Source organism: Styela clava, chromosome 4, assembly GCF_964204865.1.
Source record: "Styela clava chromosome 4, kaStyClav1.hap1.2, whole genome shotgun sequence".
Taxonomy (NCBI): domain Eukaryota; kingdom Metazoa; phylum Chordata; class Ascidiacea; order Stolidobranchia; family Styelidae; genus Styela; species Styela clava.
The window spans coordinates 3426666-3447073 of record NC_135253.1 but is presented as its reverse complement, the minus strand read 5'-3'; the positions used below and the strand labels follow the sequence as shown (position 1 = coordinate 3447073).

Below are 20408 nucleotides of genomic sequence, written 5' to 3'. Positions count from 1 at the left end.
CGGTTCATCAACATTTCTGAATCTCAGTGTGATATATTCAGGCATCATTGAAATAACATTCAGATCCGGATTGTTAGTAAATATTGAGTGAATATCAATTATCACATGTAACCTTCCGGTATGTATAATATTCATATCCGGAATTCATTATGATTATACAGATTGGTTATTGAAATCCGAAAAACTATGCATTTGATAACTTCAATTCGAAAATACCAGCCCTCTATTTATTGCATGTACCATAGTTTGGTCAACCATCAATCAATGTAGATCAAAGCAGAGAATATATATATTTGACTGTGGCGACTATACCTATATTTTCATCCCCGGCTAACTCATTTAAATTTAATTTTCTCCCTCTTTCAATTCAAGGTGGGGGAACATCGCGCCAAGTGAGATGCCACGATATAACAGAGCAGTGGGATTTTGTCAAATATGTCGAGATCTGCACGGTATCAATATTGATGACAGGTACAATCCGAAATACGATCCGTCAAACCACAAACGTCGTATGTTCACAAACAGTGTATCACCAAGAACAGTAGATCTTTTAGGTCAATGGTTTTATGAAGAAGATAATTCTGAGTGTTTTAACAAGTGAAGATTACTGTTTTACGTTTCTTTGCAATGGCAGCTAATTAGTTTTATTTTGCTCCAATGACTTTGTACCCATTTACGTATTTACCAGCATGTTATTTATACTCATGGCATTTTAATCAGCAAATTCGCATTTATTCGCGTACATTTGTACCCTTCCTCAGGGCCACGAGTAGTATGTTCGCAACAACGTACATTTAGAAAAGGTAAGACAAATGAATATCACTCAGATTGTTACCAGAGCCAAGACTCATGTTAGTCATTTGCCTGAGGCTCCTCAGAGAATATGAAGCTTTCGCACCAAACAGAGGCATCATCTTTATGTGAACAAGAAGCAGCTTTCCACCCACTATGTTCACATTCGTCAATGTGATTTTCATCGCCTCTGCAATTTAGATGTTCGAACCTAACCATACCCCTACCCGCACCAAACTCAGCGAAAGAAATTTCCCGTGCGTTTAAAAACCCAGACATGCGGCAAACCACGTGAGCGTTGTTCAAATTCCAGTTGTTGCCACATATGGTGCTCCATTTCTTACCGCGAGGTCTGATTTCTACTCGTCCTTTCGTGGCAATTCGTCCCTGTCCAGCTCCAACCAATCGCGTTTCTACCTCTCTATCTGCAAGGTACAAATAACTTTTAAAATCGTAAGTTATGTAGTGCTTTGATGATATTTTCTTTTTAACATTTGGTCTAGCAGGCTAACTAGAGAATAGAAGTAAGCAGTATAGTAGCAGTGTGCAACATAACTTCTAAACTACCTGGTGTAGGTTGATAGTTTTGTAGTCTGCTTCCCTGCCATAGTAAAACTTGGCTAATTCCCGGAGATTTGCAATCATCAGCGTTTTTGGTTTTGTAGGCATGTGACAGTCTATAAACCTTTCCACCCCGATGCCGGGGCTTCGGATTCATAGTCGCAGCGAAGTAAATTTCCCCTACAATCAAAAGTTATAAGATTCCTGTGAAATGAGTATTCACAGTTTTGATATATAGAATTCGTGCAATTTTATTTCTGACGGTATCTATATAGTTGATTGAATTTTATAGATCTATTTTCTCAGCTGAGTGTGTGTGTGTGAAAGAAGATGTCCTAATGTGGAGATATTATACGTGTGTCCGCAGGCATGATGATGGTAGATAAAAATTAGATATAATATATAAATAGAGCATACCGAAACTCAAAATTTAAACGAAATGCCTACCAGATTCATCTTCGCCAAAGGTCTGGATATGCCGAGGATACTTGTGTGCCTTCCCCTGCTGTCGGCATATTTTTTTCGACATACATACATTTCTGGGTCTCCATTTTTTCAATTTATTTTCTTTCAGAATAATCATTCGCCTACAACAAATATGAACAAGCAGTTTTAAAGCAGAATACAAATTATGGCCATATTTTACAACGAGGGAATTCAATCGAAGAGCGGTAATCGGAGCTATATTAAAGCGCTATGTCAGTGGCTCCAACGTTTGTTATTAAATTCCCTTTTTTACAGTTCAAGGAATTTATAATACGTTCATAAATAAGTATCAGAGTATGGCATAATAAAGAACTAACGAATATTAGCGATAGTACAGCAAATTCAAAGCCAAATTCCTTCCTTCTCAGTTGGAAAGCGTTGCGCTATATGTACACTAACGATGCGCTATGAACCTTTCCCCGACTTTTGACCCCCGAAAAATTCTTCCAATAATTTACCTTCGCAAAATTTTCGGGGCTATTTTAAGAGTGATTTTTTTAGATGGCGCCTGTAAAATGGGGTATGTGTTTCAAACCATCATTATGATTCATCGCATATAACAATCTGTTTTTTAAAAGTACCGATAAAGAATTTTAGCCTAGTCTATCACAACTATTTCTACACTTATTTTTTATTACTGCAATACTCCTGGGAAGACAGAGTGATCATTGAATTATCTGATTTATATTCAGTTTCCGAAACACAACTAAAAACTAACGAAAAAAGTTCAAAAACGAGGTAATGTTTACGACCACGCTTGAAAATGTGTCTGAGCGGATGCGAAAAATTAGCATTGTTACGTTACATTTTGCATCTTGCTGATTGGCCAATGTCACGAAGTAAACAAAGAAGTGGATGCTCGGGGGAAGGGCCATATGCGCTCCATCGTGGCTTAGTTGATAATGACTCTTTGAGATAAAATCTTCCACGTAAAATATCATGTTTATTTAAGTCTGACTCACGCAAATTTATTGCAGTCTGACCATATATTTTACCCCGACATGAAATCTCCAAATATGTATTTGTCTTTGAGTCCAGGATTCCGACATCCTTCGTATACATAACCTCCCGTGATTGATTTTCCAATTGATGTATTGTAGGAGTAAATCGGTGGAATATGGGATTCTAAAAACAGTAGAAAAAATGACTAGTCCTCAACTTAATAATTTTTAGGCTGGGAATTCAAGTTGATGGCTATTGTCAGATTAAGGGAGTTCTTTAATCTTATTTACAGCATACAAAAATTTAGCAGTTTCAAGCATAGGAACAATAGACGTTAACATATCGAAATGCTCCAGCAAGTATGATCGGGAATAAGCGATAACGTCGGATGCGTATTCGGATAAGTCATGGCGTAAAAAAAACAGCAAGCAGTCTCAAAACTCTCAAAATCGGCCAATTCTTACCGATAATTATTTGGTCTTTACATAATTTTCGATTGTAACATGCATTTGCTTCAAAAGCATTCCATCCGTAATTTCCTCCCTTAACGATGATATCCACCTCTTCAATTGCATTTTGACCAACGTCGCCGCAAATAATCCTGTCTGACAAAAGATGAAATATTAAAATTTTAATAGATGAATGGCTTTGAGTCTTAGAAAAGATGCAGTGATCTAGTAAATGACGCAAACAAATCAAGAACTTGAACGGCATATACAGCCGGGTAACGTCCGTTGGTATGTATGTTCTATAAGAAAAAAAAGGTTTATCCACGGTGTGAAACAGATATGTATTCGCATAACGACGTATAAAAGATTCCTTACAAGCCATTTCGCATAGTATTGCATTCTACAAAATCCATACAACCGTTTCCGATTGCAAGAGCATAAGACATTATACGCAAGAAACTCGAGAAGCGAAACGCCAAGCATGAGTGGCAGGACCGCAGTGTCTAAGCTATCGTTCGTGGTGGTAGACGTTAACACTGCACCACACAACACGCTTTCTAACATTTTTATTTTAGTATTAGAAGCATCCGAAATTATTTTGTAGAATATACTTCGGTAATAAATAACAAAACAAGCCGGTAGGCTCCAAAGATGGATCTTCAGTGACACTTGAGGTACACGGCTGTTCTTGATTAGGCCTACTTGCAGGTAATGGAGAAAATGGTATTTGATCGCTCGACGGCATCCTTGCGTTAAAAGTAAGCTGTGGCGTATAATTGAAAAATGTTCACTAAAATTTTCAATGCTTTCCCAATTTATAGAACTATCCACGTGAAAAATTTCATCCATGTAGGTTCAACCGTTTAAACCAGGTGTGTGCAACACTTTTTTGTCGGTGGGCCATATAGCCAACTTCATACGTCTAGCTGGGCCCTGGGCCACTTAAAAATTAGTTTCTCCATTTACACAACGAATTAAAAAATTCGAAACGAATTGAGCAATAAAAAGAATTAAAAAATTAAAATTACAGCAACAAAGGCACCGCGTAAAATGGCGAAAGATTTGGCGCAGCGACAAGACCAAAAACATAATGTATTTTTACCCGTGTGAGCTGCTTTTTCCACATAAACTGTCAGATTAGTATTTTATGCTCCATGGGGAGTGCTGGCAAAGGTCACACTAAATGACTTAGCTGGCCGGGTTGTGGTTTGCGGACCGCCTGTTGCACACCGCTGGTTTGGACGCCGCAGACACGCATACAGGCAGACAAACAGAACGATTGGAAAAAGGGTCTTCCAGAAGGTAGATCCAAACAGCGAATTACATTACCTTTTGAATCTATTGAACATCGCCAAGGATTTCTCAATCCATAGGCGTATATTTCTGGAGCCACGTTCGAGTCAGAAATGAATGGGTTGTCGGAGGGAATCGCATAGGGCCGATCTTGAAAAGTTGTATTCGAATCAACATCAATGCGCAGTATTTTTCCAAGAAGTGAAGTCCTGTAACGACATAACCTGATGTATTATCAAATAATTTTCAAAATATTTTTTAATACGTTATTATTTTAAGTATTTGTCGAGATTTGAATATTTCGAAAAAAAGGGATTTCATATAAAGTTTACCAACCCAAATTATTCGACTATTGTTTGGCGGAGCCTCATTCTGATATCGTTTTAGTAAAAGTTGACACAAAGCATAATATTGTAAATGGAGTCTTAAACGACGACTGACAAGCAGACTGCATATATATATATATAAAACCCTCGTGCTGTTCTCCAACGTTTAACTACCCGTCTATTGTTAATTTCGAGAATGATCAGAGGAAAATCAGCCATTGAAATAAATATAGTAGTCTATATGTCAATCAAGCTGAACACTTCAAATTACCCTATATTTTCGAGTTTTTATTATATATTATCCATGCATATCATATAGTCCAATTTATTAGTATTTTTTCATTAATATACATGTTCTGTGCAAATCCACGCGGATCTCCGGCATGTCCACCGTCCCCAACAAAAATATAAAGATAACCGTCTCTTCCAAATAACAATTGTCCGCCGTTATGATTTTCAAATGGTTGACAAACTTCCAAAACCACTCTTTCGGAATTAGGATCGGCTTGATTAATATCGAAAGCTGATACCTGCGATGATATAGATTTATTGAATAAACGATATCAGGTGTTTAGTGTGTAAAGTCAAGTCAAGTTTATTTTTTACAGCCAGTAAAATATCATTCATATATATATACAATATTGAAAAAAAAAGATAATCACACAGTTTTTCTTGATAAGGAAAGCCACGGGGAATCAGAGCTAGGTATGGAGTAGCGACACCCAGGGTATATTATCTAATTAAAAAGATAAGGAATTGTTTTTTTACGGAACTACCGGTATTGGACACGAAATGGACAAATGGATCGTTTTGTTAGTATGTTGTTGGTGTTTTTTTTTATCATTATTACCATATGGAAAAAAAAATTGCTTTTCTAATTAACTACTGGATGAATTGCTTTGAAATTTTTAGTGGTTGAACATTGTAATTTTCGCTAAAAGGCTATTACTTTATTTTATATCAAGACTCTTCGTGGGCCCTATGTGATTCGCTTTATTTTCGAAATTTTGTGATGGCCTTTTGATACAAAATATTTGTAGCGGTTCTTCTCTCGTTCTACTCTCTTGCTACGCAAAAGTCGGAAGTTTATTGACGGTACTCGTACCAAAAAAGGTAATGTAGAGTCTGTAGACGACTGCTCCTCTTTGGTCTTCGTGTCCATATATTTGAGCATCGCTCTTTTGTTTTCAGTGAGTTCCGTAAGGTTTTACCAATTCACTAACTAACATTTCTTACTATAGATTTTTAAAGAGCCATTCAGTCCACAGATGAATGGGGTATTCACCACTTCAACTGTATTACTCGAAGCCAAGATGATTCTGCATAGAAAAATAGTTTGTGGATTTTGAAGAGAACCTAGCTCTCGCGTGGTTATAATGGAAAGTGATGAATGACGCGCAGTGATAGAGAAAGTTAAGTTAAGTTGACGCATATATTTATATAATGAGGAAAGAGAGATTTGATCGTTACCGGTAGTCTACACGGCAACGGTAGTCTACACGGCAACGGTAGCATATCGGCAACCGGTACAGATGAAGGTTCCTTGAAATATTTTTATGCATAGAAACAATGCATCGGTAACAGATAACGGTATGAACTAGAAGTGGATTCACATTGAACTGATTGGCGATAAAATGTCATCATTCAAGAAAACAAAAGAGCGATGCACAAATATATGGACACGAAAGTCAAAACGAAGTATCACGAGTATGCAATCTGTCACAGTAGACTACCGATACCGCAGTTTTCACTACTTCGCCTGACCGGTGACCGTACATTTGAACCCACGTACATTTGAACCCATACATTTGCACCCGTATATCCGCGGGTTCAATCTGTATGAGGGTACTAAAATCCATGGGTTAAGGTTAGTACTATAGTATGCAGGTGCAATTGTCGTGGGTTCAAATTATGGGTTCAAATGTACGTGGGTTCAAATGTAATGGAACCCGGCTGATCACCAGATCGCGAACGCCGAACCGCCACAAGGTGCGCAATTTTTAATTCTGATAATCGCACACAAAAAAAGAATCCCATGGAGCCCACAGAAAGGTATGAGATATATAAAAGTTGGTCCGGGTCCTTATGGATGCAAATTTCTGCGAGTGCAAATATCCCACCGATAACGCCACTAACTCTCTGCCGCATTTGCGCGACACACAACAATAACATAGTTCCATAGGCCTTTTTTTGACATCAGTTACTGTAATATATGAAGCTTTTGTTGCGTATTCAGCGATATAGAACGTTAAATATGGAAATGTACAACGCGATAGGCAGTTGTCAGCACTTTTTTGGGTTACTCGGTTCGCTTTTATATTTGCTGTCATTTCTATTCTATTAAGGATAGTTCTATCCATTAAAGTTCGCTTTAACCTTCACCGCAATACATTCACAACAATACATTTCTGTTACATTCATTCCAATATTTTGTTGCATGCGCGTGAGTACATTTTATTTATTTACAAAGGTTAAGAAGACTGCGTTTATTATACGACAGATAGCCACATTGTAACAAAAAGATAAAGAAACCAACCTTCATTTCACTTATCCTAATGAAGTTTTTGGAATTTATCAAAGTGGTATAATATATATAAAACAAGCCATTGCTGGCATGTTCCGGATGGAATTCAATGTCGAGAAATCCACGTTCATCGTATCCACTAAAAATAAGAGCATGGTTTCACAATGAATCACGGAATATTAACTTGATTGATCTTTGTTTACCTAACTGTTAAAATGTTATTGTATAATTGAGAAACGCACCAAATGTCTAAAAAAATATTCAAAATTCATTGATTCAATTGTAGCGTTTCCAGTCGATTTCACCTAATAATGCCATCATTTAAGTTCGATACCATAGTTACCAAGTTGGATCACTCACTCACTTAATATTACATGCAACATCAGATGTCTTGTTAAGGAATGGTGGAAAGATTCTACTCATGTTAGTCAGGTACACCCATACCACACCCATTTGTTCAGCGATGAAAAGTCTATAAAAAAAAAACTTGTGCTAGTGATGCTTTTTCAGTGAAAGACCTCACCTGTCAAACAAACAGCATTTCAAAACACAAAAAAATGAAAAGCGAGAAGAAAATGGTATAAATACCTGTGGTAATATGTACTGTAAAATATGAGTTTGTGATCTGTCAATTAGAGAGTCAAATCACGCTTAATGAGTTGAATTTAGGCATCAGTACATCGAAAACACCTAAAGTAAAAATAGATTGCAGGCATTAAAACTTCACCTGTGTGTGTTATCTTTGCCATGTTTTATAGATATAGGGCTGTATAGTTTGTTGGCCACTTCCTCTACGCAAAGTTGAGTACAGGGTTCTGAAATTATTTAAAAAAATACGTGCATTAGACTGGTTTTCTTACATGTACGCACATGTACAATTAGAGTCTAAAACTTATTTTGTGAAAATCTTCCTTGAATAAAAATTTGAAACTTGATCACGAATTATAGTTATTTTCATATTTTTAGAAACGACCTCACATTTTTTTAGTTCATACCATTAACAAAAGTTTTCATTTTTTTGCTTCAGTCAATTTATTATCAGCACATTATGGAATTTTGAAAAGCTCATGTTTTAGGCAAATTCCAGTTGGAATGTTTGATTGAATTGCAATCCTCTGGGCCACAACCAGTGGGCATTTTGATTGTTTATCTGTGAGTAAATATATCGGGAGAGCATCTTTCAAATTATCAACCGTCAGGAAAAAAAGGTATACTTTGTATCTTTGCATTATGAAAGAGGCTAAATACTCTACAACCAAGATCAGGCAAAGACAACCAAGATAGCAAAGACGATACTACCAAAGACTTTACAGTGAGTTCAGCGATATTGATGATGAGCAACCAATTTGTTTAATTGTTTGATATATATATTTATTTGTTAGTAATATCTCGGCGCAGGGAATAATCTAAATGAGTTTGAAAACAAAACTGAAAGATTGTACTTTCATTTGTTAATTCGTAGAAATCCAAGTATTCCTCTGCATATTCGTCTTCCCATGGATAACAATAATATCTATCTTCCAATGCAACATCTTGGCAGAACATATGGTTATCGCCCATTCTCAAATGTTCAAGAAGATTTTCATCGCTAGTCAAAAGTTGTAGCGCATCTCGACATTGTTCAAATATATTTTGACAATACTCCCAGCATAAACCAGGAAAACTGGTTATTGTACCACTATTTTCCAAATCATATTGGTGAGCTGAGTATTCGGAACATTCCTGAAATGGATTCGAAATATGCCACTAAATGTAAGTGTATACATTTCCGAATCTAACTATCAATGATATCGAATGTGGAAATATAATTATTAATTATATCATATTCCATTGACAATATTCATTCCATTCGAAAAATAATTTTTTAGTGGTTTGGACGACAAATTGAATATTTCAGTCTCTCATCAAATTATCGTATTTACTTTTTTTTCTAGGTATTTTAAGTATCTTACACTTTGGCAGCAACCGTTTGAACTTATTGCGCAGCATGTTATATCTGGCCAGTGATGTAAACAAACATTAGCATCACCCTAAAACCTAACTGACTAGAAATTGTTTCATTTATATATACCTGACACATAAGATTCCTGACTACATCGGAACACTCTGTTTTATTTTCTTGTGGGAGAAAGTCCACGAGGACAGTAAATTTTTTATGCAACTCCTTATCTTTTTGTTTCGTACAGCAACCAAACTTTTGAAAATCTCGACACAGGTCAAACGTTTCATCCATACTTTAAAAAATAAAAAACGTTTTATTAATTATGCTTCTGATATACTGTATTAACTATTCATAATAATATTTTCCTTATGAGGCATTTAGCGATAAATCGAGTAGAAGCAGAAAGTCAGGACTTTGTTTTATGAAATAATGGTTCTTGATTATAAGCTCATGGATATTGTGTGAATTCTGTATCATATTTAGGTGTCTGATTCAACACTTCACAGTATAAAAACTATTTTGAATTCTTACATATTGTTGTAATGAAATCTTACGAGAACAGTCTATATATATGTTTGGCAAACGCATGGTATTTTTTGCATTGATTTCAATGAAATTCGATTTGTTCGAACTTTGTCAAAATGTTGTTGACGTCGATGTCGACAAAAAACTATTGAAACATATCTATCCCCATAGTGCATTTTAAATAAAAAATCCACTCACAACGTCGGAGACTCGTAATTCAAACACATTCGATGGCACATTGACTGTAAAAAGGTACTTGCCAGTATTCCCGACAAAAGCAGTAATGAGAACATGGTTGTATTTGTCTCCGAAATGTAATTACAAATCTGTGCCAAAACAAACATTCAATACATATTTACGTAGCGAGACTGTAAATGCTGTAGGTCAGGGGTCGGCAAACTTGTGATACATCTATTAAATAGAATATAGATTTATTTCCTCATTGCATTAAATCTCAAATTATTCCATTTGAATATTTTCGGCGCCAACCCTTTGCACTTAGCATCAACTTTTGTGCATTTTGTTACCATTTGTCTAATTATAATCACATTTTTGGCTCATTAAACGAGTAATTGTGAATTTTATACTTGTTAGATTATAATATAATTTAGTCTACACGTGTCTCACAATAAATTCTGTTACGTAAAGAATATAATCGTCAAAACAGATGTTTTGTTACTATAATCCAGTGAAGCGTTGCAGGCCGGATTATTTTACTCCGGGCCGTAGATTCCTCTGCTGTAGTTAGCATTGAGTTTGTTTTTAAATATTCTATTCATACTTAACTTCTAAATTTGAAACAGAATTTTTGAATTTAAAAAATAGACTTTATTCTAGTATTTTTCCGTACAAAGTTTAGGAATAATATTTTCATATATTAACAACTACTACTGCTTGGCTCAAAACTTACTGAGGCTCATCACAACGAGGCAGTTAAACCTATGTTTTGTTGAGATGACATCCATTGACGTTTTATTGTCACTAAAGGTTAACACATTTAATCTAATAAATCGCTTCGACTGTTGGCATCATTGTCTACCAACCACGACTAACTAACAATATTTCATTATACTGAACCATATTAGTGACAAAAAGTTCAAATAAAAACTCAAGTATTCATCATGTTTCTTTCAATTCCACAGTTCAAAGTTACGACCGAGTTGCTTTTTCTGTCTGAATATCACTGGGCAGTCTGTACAGAAACCAGAACCAACAGTCAATGGCCCCGATTGTTTATCCCGGAATGCAGGGCAATATATGGCTAACTTGATATTTATGAATTGGAACGGGGTCAGGATTAGGCATTGCGGGTTTATTTGTAAACTCGCTAAAAACACATGTTCTTTAAGATTTACAACCCGCAGATAGTTTTAACGTTTGTACAGTTGGGTTCCATTACATTTGAACCCACGTAAATTTGAACCCGTAATTTGAACCCACGACAATTGCACCTGCATACTATTGCAGCAATAAAAAAAAAAATTTTGCGGATATTTGAACCCATTCTAACCCTAAATCATGGATTTTATCACCGTCATATAGATTGAACTCGCGTATATAGGGCCGCAAATGTATGGGTACAAATGTACGTGGGTTTCAAATGAACGGTCACCGTACAGTTGTAATGTAGTAGAAGATTCAATGTAAATTTTCAGTACTTTTATGTATTACCATTCGATGGCGCCAAATAAACAATTTCTCAAAAGTAAATATAAAATTTGATCTAGCGCTGCCCCAATCTGAGTAATGTCATATGCGATCCGAATCAGTATGTCGCTTTTGTTTTCAATGACAAACATTACCTTCAAATCAACGGAACAGCAATGGGAACCAAAATGGCGCCTAAATATGCCAACACATTCATGATAAATTTAGAATCAGAGATGCTGCAAACAGCCAAGATCAAACCACTCTACTACTTCAGATATATTGACGACTGTTTTCTGATATGGACACACGGCGAAACCGAGCTCAGAGATTTCCTAAACCATGCAAATTCAATACACCCCACCATTAAATTTACTTTCGATTATTCAACGGAAAACATTGCCTTTCTAGACATAAAAGTTCATATAATAGACAACAAACTAGAAACTGAAATTTTAACCAAAGAGACGGACTCTAACCAATGCCTTCTACCCTCATCGTGCCACCCTACGCACGTTACTGCAAACATTCCCAAAGGACTATTTATACGCATAAGAAGAACATGTTCAACGGAAGAATTCTTCACCAAGCATGCAGAAATTATGAAAAGATGAATTATGAAAAAACACAATGATCAACAACTATTGTCATTCATTACTAATTACCATCCTAATCAACCAAACTTTGGAAAAATTTTCTCTAAATATCAATACATACTAGAGTCTAAACTAGACAACAACGAAAGACTGAAAAACATCTTCCCGGCACCCCCCAAAATTGCATAAGGAAAGTGCCCAACATTACGTGATAGACTAGTTCGGGCCAAGTTGAAACCGGAACCATCAAGAGAAGTAAATCAGGTTTCTATAAATGCAACAGGAAATCATGCTCAACCTGCAAATATTCAGAGGAAACTAAAACAAGCACTAGCACCATGTATGTGTATGTATGTATGCATATTCGTCTCGTAAAAGCAAAAACACAGGAGTTAGTAAATATCAACATTGAAGACGGGATGTATACACAAGACCATACTGGCCTGAAACACATTAACGTGCGGTATACACCCCTTATGATAAGCATAAAATGCAATAAATCGAAAAGGAATATGGTTCTTCATACAGACAGTTGTGCGGGGAGGGTGGATTAGGCAACATGGATAACGGTGGAGCCCAATTGTTTTTACAAAGGAGTTGGTAGGACAAGACAACATCAATAAATAGAGACAATACAACATGAAATATAATACATAATATATATACATAAGAATAAAATTTGGACATATAGCACCCTCGAATAATGATACCACATACTATAAATGGGAGAAATAGTCAAGTTTATAGGAGAATGTGCATACGAGTATATGGTATGTACCACTCAAGGGTGAGTGTCTTAAAGTAATAAATGGCTAATCTAGCAAAAATGCGTTCCTTCCAGGCTTGGGGAAATGTAATGTAATAAGTTCTGTCAAGTAATACGCTTTTTCAAGGTACTTTGTATTTTATAGTTCTGAATAACGCTAAAAAAGATCAGGATTCAAAAAAGGAGATTCAGGTTGCATTTCCATAAAACCTATCATGATCGTATTTCAGCCAGACAATTCAAAGGTATGAAAGTATATTGAAATAGAGAACAATAAATTACAAGAGAGCTATGCTCAAATATATGGACACGTAGAGTCACATAATTTTGATGACGTCATAGCGAAAAAAAAAGTAATAGCCTTCTGAAGAAAAATTTTATCTTCAACCACTGAAAATTTCAAAGCAATTGGTCCAGTATTCGAAGAGAAAAGCGACTTTTTAAAAACGTGTCAAAGAACAAGAACAAGAACAACAACAACAACAACAACATAATATTGAAACGATCGTTATGTCCACTTCGTGTCCAATAAAGAAAGGTATGAGATTGTTTAATTTGGTGCTGGGCGAGAATAATGGAATGAAGTTGAATAAAGCAGCATGCTACTTTAACAGTGATCATTGTCCCTATTGTTTGCTACATTTAAATTTAAATTTTGTTTCTTTGTCTGATTATTTAAGCATGGTGATGAAATTAGAATGGTGTGCTAGTTATTGAATCAGTCCATTGTTTCATGTTGAATCCGGGTGAAGTATCCTGTGGAGTTCTTGAAATTGCCATCTGTTCTATGGCGACTGAAGATTTCGACCGGTTCCTGATAGTTGTCCAATCAAAATCATGTACGGTTCTCCTTTTCAGTGTTGAATTCACCTTAAAAACCAATCTCAAAGACAGTAATATGTGCAAAGCAGAGAAATTTGCTAATATGACGAGTTTGGAACGAAATTCCGAGTTTGATTTTAACTTTTTGATGTCATTAGGTAGGGAATTCCAAGCTGTTGGCCCACATACTACAATTAATTCTTGTGAAATACTTTTACTGACGAATGGAATAAATAAATTATCTTTATTTCTGCTGTTTGAATTTGGGTTTGCTCGGAACAAGCTGTTCAGACTGGACGGGAGTTCTCCAATGTAGCAAGAGAACATCATAGTACATAGTTCGAAGTTAGCTAAATCATCTACTCGTAGTAGCCCATACTCTTTGAATAGGTCATTGACTTTTTCTCGATTTCCTCTATGGAAAACTCTTCTAATAAAACGATTACAAACACTTTGAATTTTTTTTAGAATGGAAGATTGGCGATGAACATAAGCTGAGGCACAGTATCGAATATGGCTTTCTATTAGAGAGTGGTATAGGAATATTAAACAGGAAGTTTTCAAATTGTTGGCTATTTTCGTAATGGTACTAAGAGACAATCTTGTTTTCGATAGCACCAGATTGTGTTGTTTCCAAGAAAATTTATCATCGATCGTTACACCCAGAAAGCGAGTCTGGTTAACCCTTTCTATATTTATTCCATTCAATTTCAGATTTTGTTGCGGTGTTGGACACTTTTGCTTTGACGCGCTGAATACCATATATTTTGTCTTGTCTACATTAATAGTAAGTTTGTTAGCAGACAACCAATTTTGAATATTTTCTAAGTCAGTATTTGCTTTGGTCAAAAGTTCAGGCAAGTCTTTGCCTCGAAGATATGGTGTTGAGTCATCGGCAAACAGTATGATATCAGAGTGAAGAAGAGAATTTGGAAAGTCGTTAATAATGACTGAAAAACACAATGAAGCCAAAATAGAACCTACAGTAGTGTATATATATAGTGTACTCTTCATATCATGCCCTGATGAAGTTTTTCTGAATAGAAATTCGAAACGTCGGCAAATTATATCGTTTTGCTATACACCGGTGGTGCTTTATTTATTTTTGACATGAATATACCTGGTGGCAATCATGTGCTGTAGAAAGTATGGCATGCAGTACGTCGGTGAAACAGGCAGACATTTAAAATACAGAATTACAGAACACATTAGAAGCATCAATCAAAAAAACAAAAATCTTGCAGCTGGCAAACATTTCAATCAATCAGGCCATTCCATCAACGACTTTTTGGTAATTGGAATAGAAAAACTATATCGAGATCAAGTATACCGGCAAACGAAAGAAACCTATTTTATTTCCAAATTCAAAACATTAGAACCTCTAGGGATGAATTTAGGAGATGAATAAATTCACAATTTATGCTAATTTGAACATTACATTTCATTGTCACTTACACTTGATTTCTATTTCGCGGTTTAAGTCATTTGCTTCCATTGCAGCCATGACCCTTAAATGAACTTAGGCGATACCATAGTCGGAGTTACGGGATAACAGCATGAAATTGTTTAATTTTCTTTTTAATTGTCACTCACTACACTGTGGGGTATCTATTGATTTTAAATCAAATTTAGCTTTCCTATTGTTCTGGCACTGTCCCAATTTTATTTATATCTCTCTATCGCAAACAGACCTCGGCCAGACGAAACGTTACAGAAATATATATGTGTTCGTGTGCAGCAAGACTCTTGAATTGAATAGAATATTAATTTGCTAAACTCGAAAATGTATTTATTTATTCATTTCTCTACCTGGAAGGAATTTCAAGTTCATATACATCATTAAATTCACAAAGTGCGCGCTACAAAAGTTATAACATGATTTTAAATATCTACAAAAGGATTAGAAATACCGTTTTTAATGTTGTTTGATCCAGTGTGAAAAAAGATAAACGTAAAATTTTTGTACAGTAGGAATCAAATTATGCAACTTTCACATAAGACATACAGGTAAAATTGAAAGCAAACATTTATTTAACACGTTATTCCGTCTTTTAATATAACAATTGTCGATGTTACTAAAAAATGTTGTAAACAGCTAGTGTGTAATCAGTCACCAACGTTCAAATTATTTCCGTGTGACTAATGTGCGCTGGTAGCCAGCCTGAGTAGAAGTTGAGTCTATGACCGTACATTTTGAAGTGAAGGTTTTTCTTTAATAATACCTTTTCAAGCACCCAATAGAACGTTTTACGGCGAAGATTTTAATTTAGAAATTGAAAATTATGAAATCTTGTTGCAGGAGTGATTCGGATTTCTATGAAAGTTACGAAGGAGAACGTTTAATCAGTGATACAATAAAATAAACTAATATTTGGTCAGTTACTCACTTATTTACCTATATGATGAAATATCACTCAGTTGCCGATTGTTAGCATAGCCAAGAATGATAGAAACTTAAAACAAAAGAATGCAAAGCTTTTGCACCTGCACCAAACAGAAGCATCTTTATGTTAACAAGAAGCAGCTGTCTATCCACTTTCACATTCGTCAATGTCGTTTTCGCCTTCTTTGCAATTTAAATGTTAGAACTTAGCCATACCCAGACGCGCACCAGACTCTGCGAAAGAAAATTCCCGTGCCTTCAAAAACCCAGACGTACGGCAAATCATTGAAAGTGCAGATTATCACAGAAAATGTGCAGGATGCTATTGGAACAAAAACACAAATTGCAATTAGAACATTAGCACACATACAAGAAATAAAATAATATTTACCAAATTCAGTGAGGTGTGAGCATTACCAACTTTCATAACCTTTGACCGATGCTGCTAGCTACGTTTTTTGTGCTGTTTAGGGGGACGCTCGTTGCTCGTTGCCGAGCACGGTGCGTCAGTTTTATACTTGTCGGCGTTGCGCTGCTTTGACTTGTTTTAATATCTCGCTGTGTGTTAGCGTTTTTCAACAGTCTTTTTCTCATTATAGATTGTATACAGACTAGCTTGTATATCTGTTATACTTTTGAGCTGCTTTGTTACACAGTATACTTCTAGACAAATCTACTTCAAAAGTGATGGTACTGGCAGACTGGATTCCTAGGCAATGGATTTTCTCATTGCACTGGAGTACACCGAGCACGATTTGCCTGATATTTGGAAGGTAAACTTTCCAGAGAAGAAGGATTATATACCTAAGGGCAATCTACGAAATAAGAGTAATGAACTGCAAATGAATGTAACTATATGGAGGGAGAAAGCAGCTATCAGGAAAAGGAAATTTCACCCTTGATCAGTACCAATCATGTCTTAATAAGAAGAATACAATTGACAATTAGGAAAGGAATGACACCCAAGTGTTTGGGACTCTGCAGAAATGCCCTACTGCATGTGGAATTTGGTTACTAGATGATCGAGGTTGAAGACTGGATAGCACTTGGATGCATTCTCAGCATGGTAGACCAGAGGATGTCAAACTTGCGCCCCTCGAACACTCGACAATAATTATAATATTTTTTATTTTTATTAAAAAGGACAATTTGAAGAAGTTGATTTGTATAAATTGCAATAATGGTGATATGCAAGAAATTGATGTGTAAATGGCATTTGAAATTTAAGGTAACTTAAATTTTTGAAACAAGTTATGTCTCAAATTTACAATAAATTGGGATCTGGTCTTATTACACTGGCTTTGGATGCAACAGAAATAAAAAAGAAACAGTTTCTTTATTCAAATTTGAACACAATAATATTTTGCTTCATTTAGAATTCCCAACATAAGTAGGTTCAAAATATATTGCAACAACATGAGAACACAATTCCCAACCAAGCATGCTTAGCAAGGGTACACTTTGTTTTAACTTTACCACAGCCCTTTTTGTGATTGTATCATAACCACCTGCAATATATTGAGAAAAACATACATGATAAATAAGGTTCAATGCAAATTTTTGAATATAATACTTATGTAAAAAAACAGATTTTAGGAATGAATGTGATAGAAGCTTTTACAGTCGTGATGAATTGATTTTGCTTAATTAAATATGACATACCTCAAGCAGCTTATTCTAAATTTTCTATTACTTATGTAATCACCTTTAGACTTATAAGGTTGAGTATGTTGCTGTTCTCTGGATTTTTGATGACACGCAATGGCCGGCTGACATTTGTTAGTTTTTGGCAAAAAGTTCACTGAGACTGTTTTCCTATTTCACAGTCAGATTTAAACTTCATCATAGTTCATGTTTTCAATGTATATATTATATAGATTCAGATTCTGATATATAAAATCAAAAAGGCAACGAACATTATATATGTTAAACAGCCATGTCATATTTTAATAAATTTTTTGCCATTTCACCTTGCGATTAATGTGCATATTGAAATATATACTATAATATATGATTGTTTGGAATCAACATGTTTTGTTATTTCATCATTGGAGTCTTTTGGCCCAATGCTATATTTGAAAGGTTTGTCATACTCTATTTTGTGAGGTTTCCAATTACAACTTATATTCACCTTGTGTAGTCAAGTCAGCAAAACAGACGTTTTTCAGTCTGTGATTTCGCTCCACAAATTTGCCACCTAAGTTACAATTTCTTCTAATTTAGGCTAAAGAGTATGGCCTAGGTCTAATTGTAAAGGGCTTATATTACAATAATTTTCATAAATTGGACTAGATCTCATTTTCGGGGAAACGCGGTAAGCAGTGGCACTAACACGACTTCAGGACTTGAAGAACTGTACAGCTGTATGACCGGTACTGATACCCAGACATCCTATCTAATATAGTCACTAGTCAGCAACATATATATAGTACGGTACCGTACTTAATACCTTCAAAGAAGATATCACGACATACCTGATCCAGTACACTCCAGGTGAACATTGGCACTCAACGAAGCAACAGCTCAAACTCGCGAATGAAAGGGGAAATCGCCGCGTCCTCCTAAAGTGAGGTAAAAATAGTGTCTGGCAGCAGCCGTCACGCTCCGATGGCTCGTATGAAAGTTGGTAATGTACTACGCTAGGGGGGAGGTGGCAACCCCTCGCAAGCGTGCCAAATTAGGCACGCGAGCGTGGTCTCGGAAACGAGATCATTCTCCTTCAGATAAAAAGTTTCAAGACTCTGAATTATCTGATGAAACTATGTGATTGTTTATTCATTATAGTTTGTTAACAACCCGTTATTGGACACGTAGTGGACATAACGATCGTTTCAATATTATGTTGTTCTTGTTGTTTGACACAGGATAACACACCTAGTGGAAATATTAAAAAACCGCTTTTCTCTTCGAATACTGGACCAATTGCTTTGAAATTTTCAGTGGTTGAAGATAAAATTTTTCCCCAGGAGGCTATAACTTTTATTCATTTTAAATATTTCTGTTAGCTCTGTGAGATTTGTTTTTGTTTGCTATGACGTCATTAAACGTTCTGCGGTCGTCGGACGCCATTTTGTGTCCTACTGTACTGCTTCCGAAGCAGTGCTTCGCTTGGTGTGAATATATTCGTAGACTGTGATCTGACGGTACAGTAAACCATACTGTACTGCGAACAGACGTGTCCATATATTTGGGCGTAGCTCTCTTGTTGATATTATTATTTGTCTCCATCATTTTTTTTTTAAATCAAGTTTCTCTTTGACTACCAGACCAATTGCTTTAAAATTTTCAGTTAGTAAAGATTGAATTGTTTGCCAGAAGGCTATTACTTTTATTTATTTCTAAATTTCGCATGAAATCTGATATTTCGTCTAAAATTTCGCTGTACCATTTTATCCATGGGAACACTGGCTGTCCGGTTTGATTCTGTAAATTATTTCTACGCGAAACTCGGAATTTTTGTCGGTACCGGTGGCGTCAAAGGTAATTACTGCTTCGCTCTGGTTAACGTGTCCATACATTTGAGCACAGCTCTCTTGTTTTTTTGTCCTTCGATGTAATATGGCTACAAAGAAATATATTATGACGTAACAAATGAGTGAGCTTTGCTGCGAAAATTTGTCGAGGAGAACTCAGCATTCATTTGGCTACATTCTTACCTAATATAGTTCACCCTTTTCGTCATTTCTGCTTGATTTATGAAGTTGTACAGCTCATGTTGCCTACAGTTACTTGCTAACTTACTGTTATAAATTGATTTCGAAAGAAATATAAGCGATTACAATAGAGGATTGCAGAAAACGAACTATTGCGTGAATGGTATGCCATTCCCGAAAATTTTTCGTGTCCTAAAAACTCTCCATGTTTTCATCGACATATGCTTGTGAATCTCTGTTCTCAGTGATGAACTATATTAAGTCTCGTAATAGGAGTAGCTTGAAAGATGAAACCAATCGTTCGTTTATTTCGTTGGGAGTTACAAAATATAAACCCAATGTAAAATCTCTATTAGCGGCAGCAGAAGTTTCACTGATATAGAATAAGTAAAGTAACCAAGCCTCTTTGTCGAACTGATATTTTGCGGAATAGTGAATCTGTATGTACATGTTTAAAAGGGTTCCATTACATTTGAACCCACGTACATTTGAACCCATGACAATTGCACCTGTATGCTATTGCACCTATGGAATTTGTTTTGTATCACGGATAGTTAAACCCATACTAACCCTAACCCATGGGTTTTAGCACCCGCATATAGATTGAACCCGTGGATATACGCATGGGTTCAAATGTACATGGGTTCAAATGTACGGTCACCGTTTAAAAGGTTTATAATTGTGTATTTTTGCTTTGAAAG

General features: G+C 35.7%; 1 protein-coding gene and 1 long non-coding RNA gene across 2 annotated transcripts; both read right to left on the bottom strand.

The window, feature by feature from the left end:
- Positions 1–852: 852 nt before the first annotated feature.
- On the bottom strand, positions 853–8933 carry LOC120325793 (HHIP-like protein 1). Its single transcript, XM_078111563.1, has 11 exons — positions 8816–8933; positions 8101–8188; positions 7738–7845; positions 7382–7512; positions 5201–5372; positions 4560–4732; positions 3246–3386; positions 2835–2964; positions 1885–1940; positions 1360–1533; positions 853–1217 (listed from the first exon to the last, which is right to left on the bottom strand). Exons 1-11 carry the CDS (start codon positions 8931–8933, stop codon positions 853–855), a joined length of 1656 nt encoding a protein of 551 aa, XP_077967689.1.
- A 7847-nt stretch (positions 8934–16780) lies between these two features.
- LOC144421872 (uncharacterized) lies at positions 16781–18631 on the bottom strand. Its single transcript, XR_013475003.1, has 3 exons — positions 18529–18631; positions 17760–17940; positions 16781–17562 (listed from the first exon to the last, which is right to left on the bottom strand). It is a non-coding gene; the product is annotated as an uncharacterized LOC144421872 (long non-coding RNA).
- Between the last annotated feature and the right edge of the window lie 1777 nt (positions 18632–20408).

Coding starts and splice junctions, on each gene's coding strand:
- LOC120325793 (XM_078111563.1), bottom strand. CDS start 8,933: ATGGGCGATAACCATATGTTCTGCCAAGATGTTGCATTGGAAGATAGA. Junction 8,189..8,815: donor CTACGAATTAACAAATGAAA/GTACAATCTTTC, acceptor AAATAATTTCAG/AACCCTGTACTCAACTTTGC. Junction 7,513..7,737: donor GATGTTGCATGTAATATTAA/GTGAGTGAGTGA, acceptor TCTTATTTTTAG/TGGATACGATGAACGTGGAT.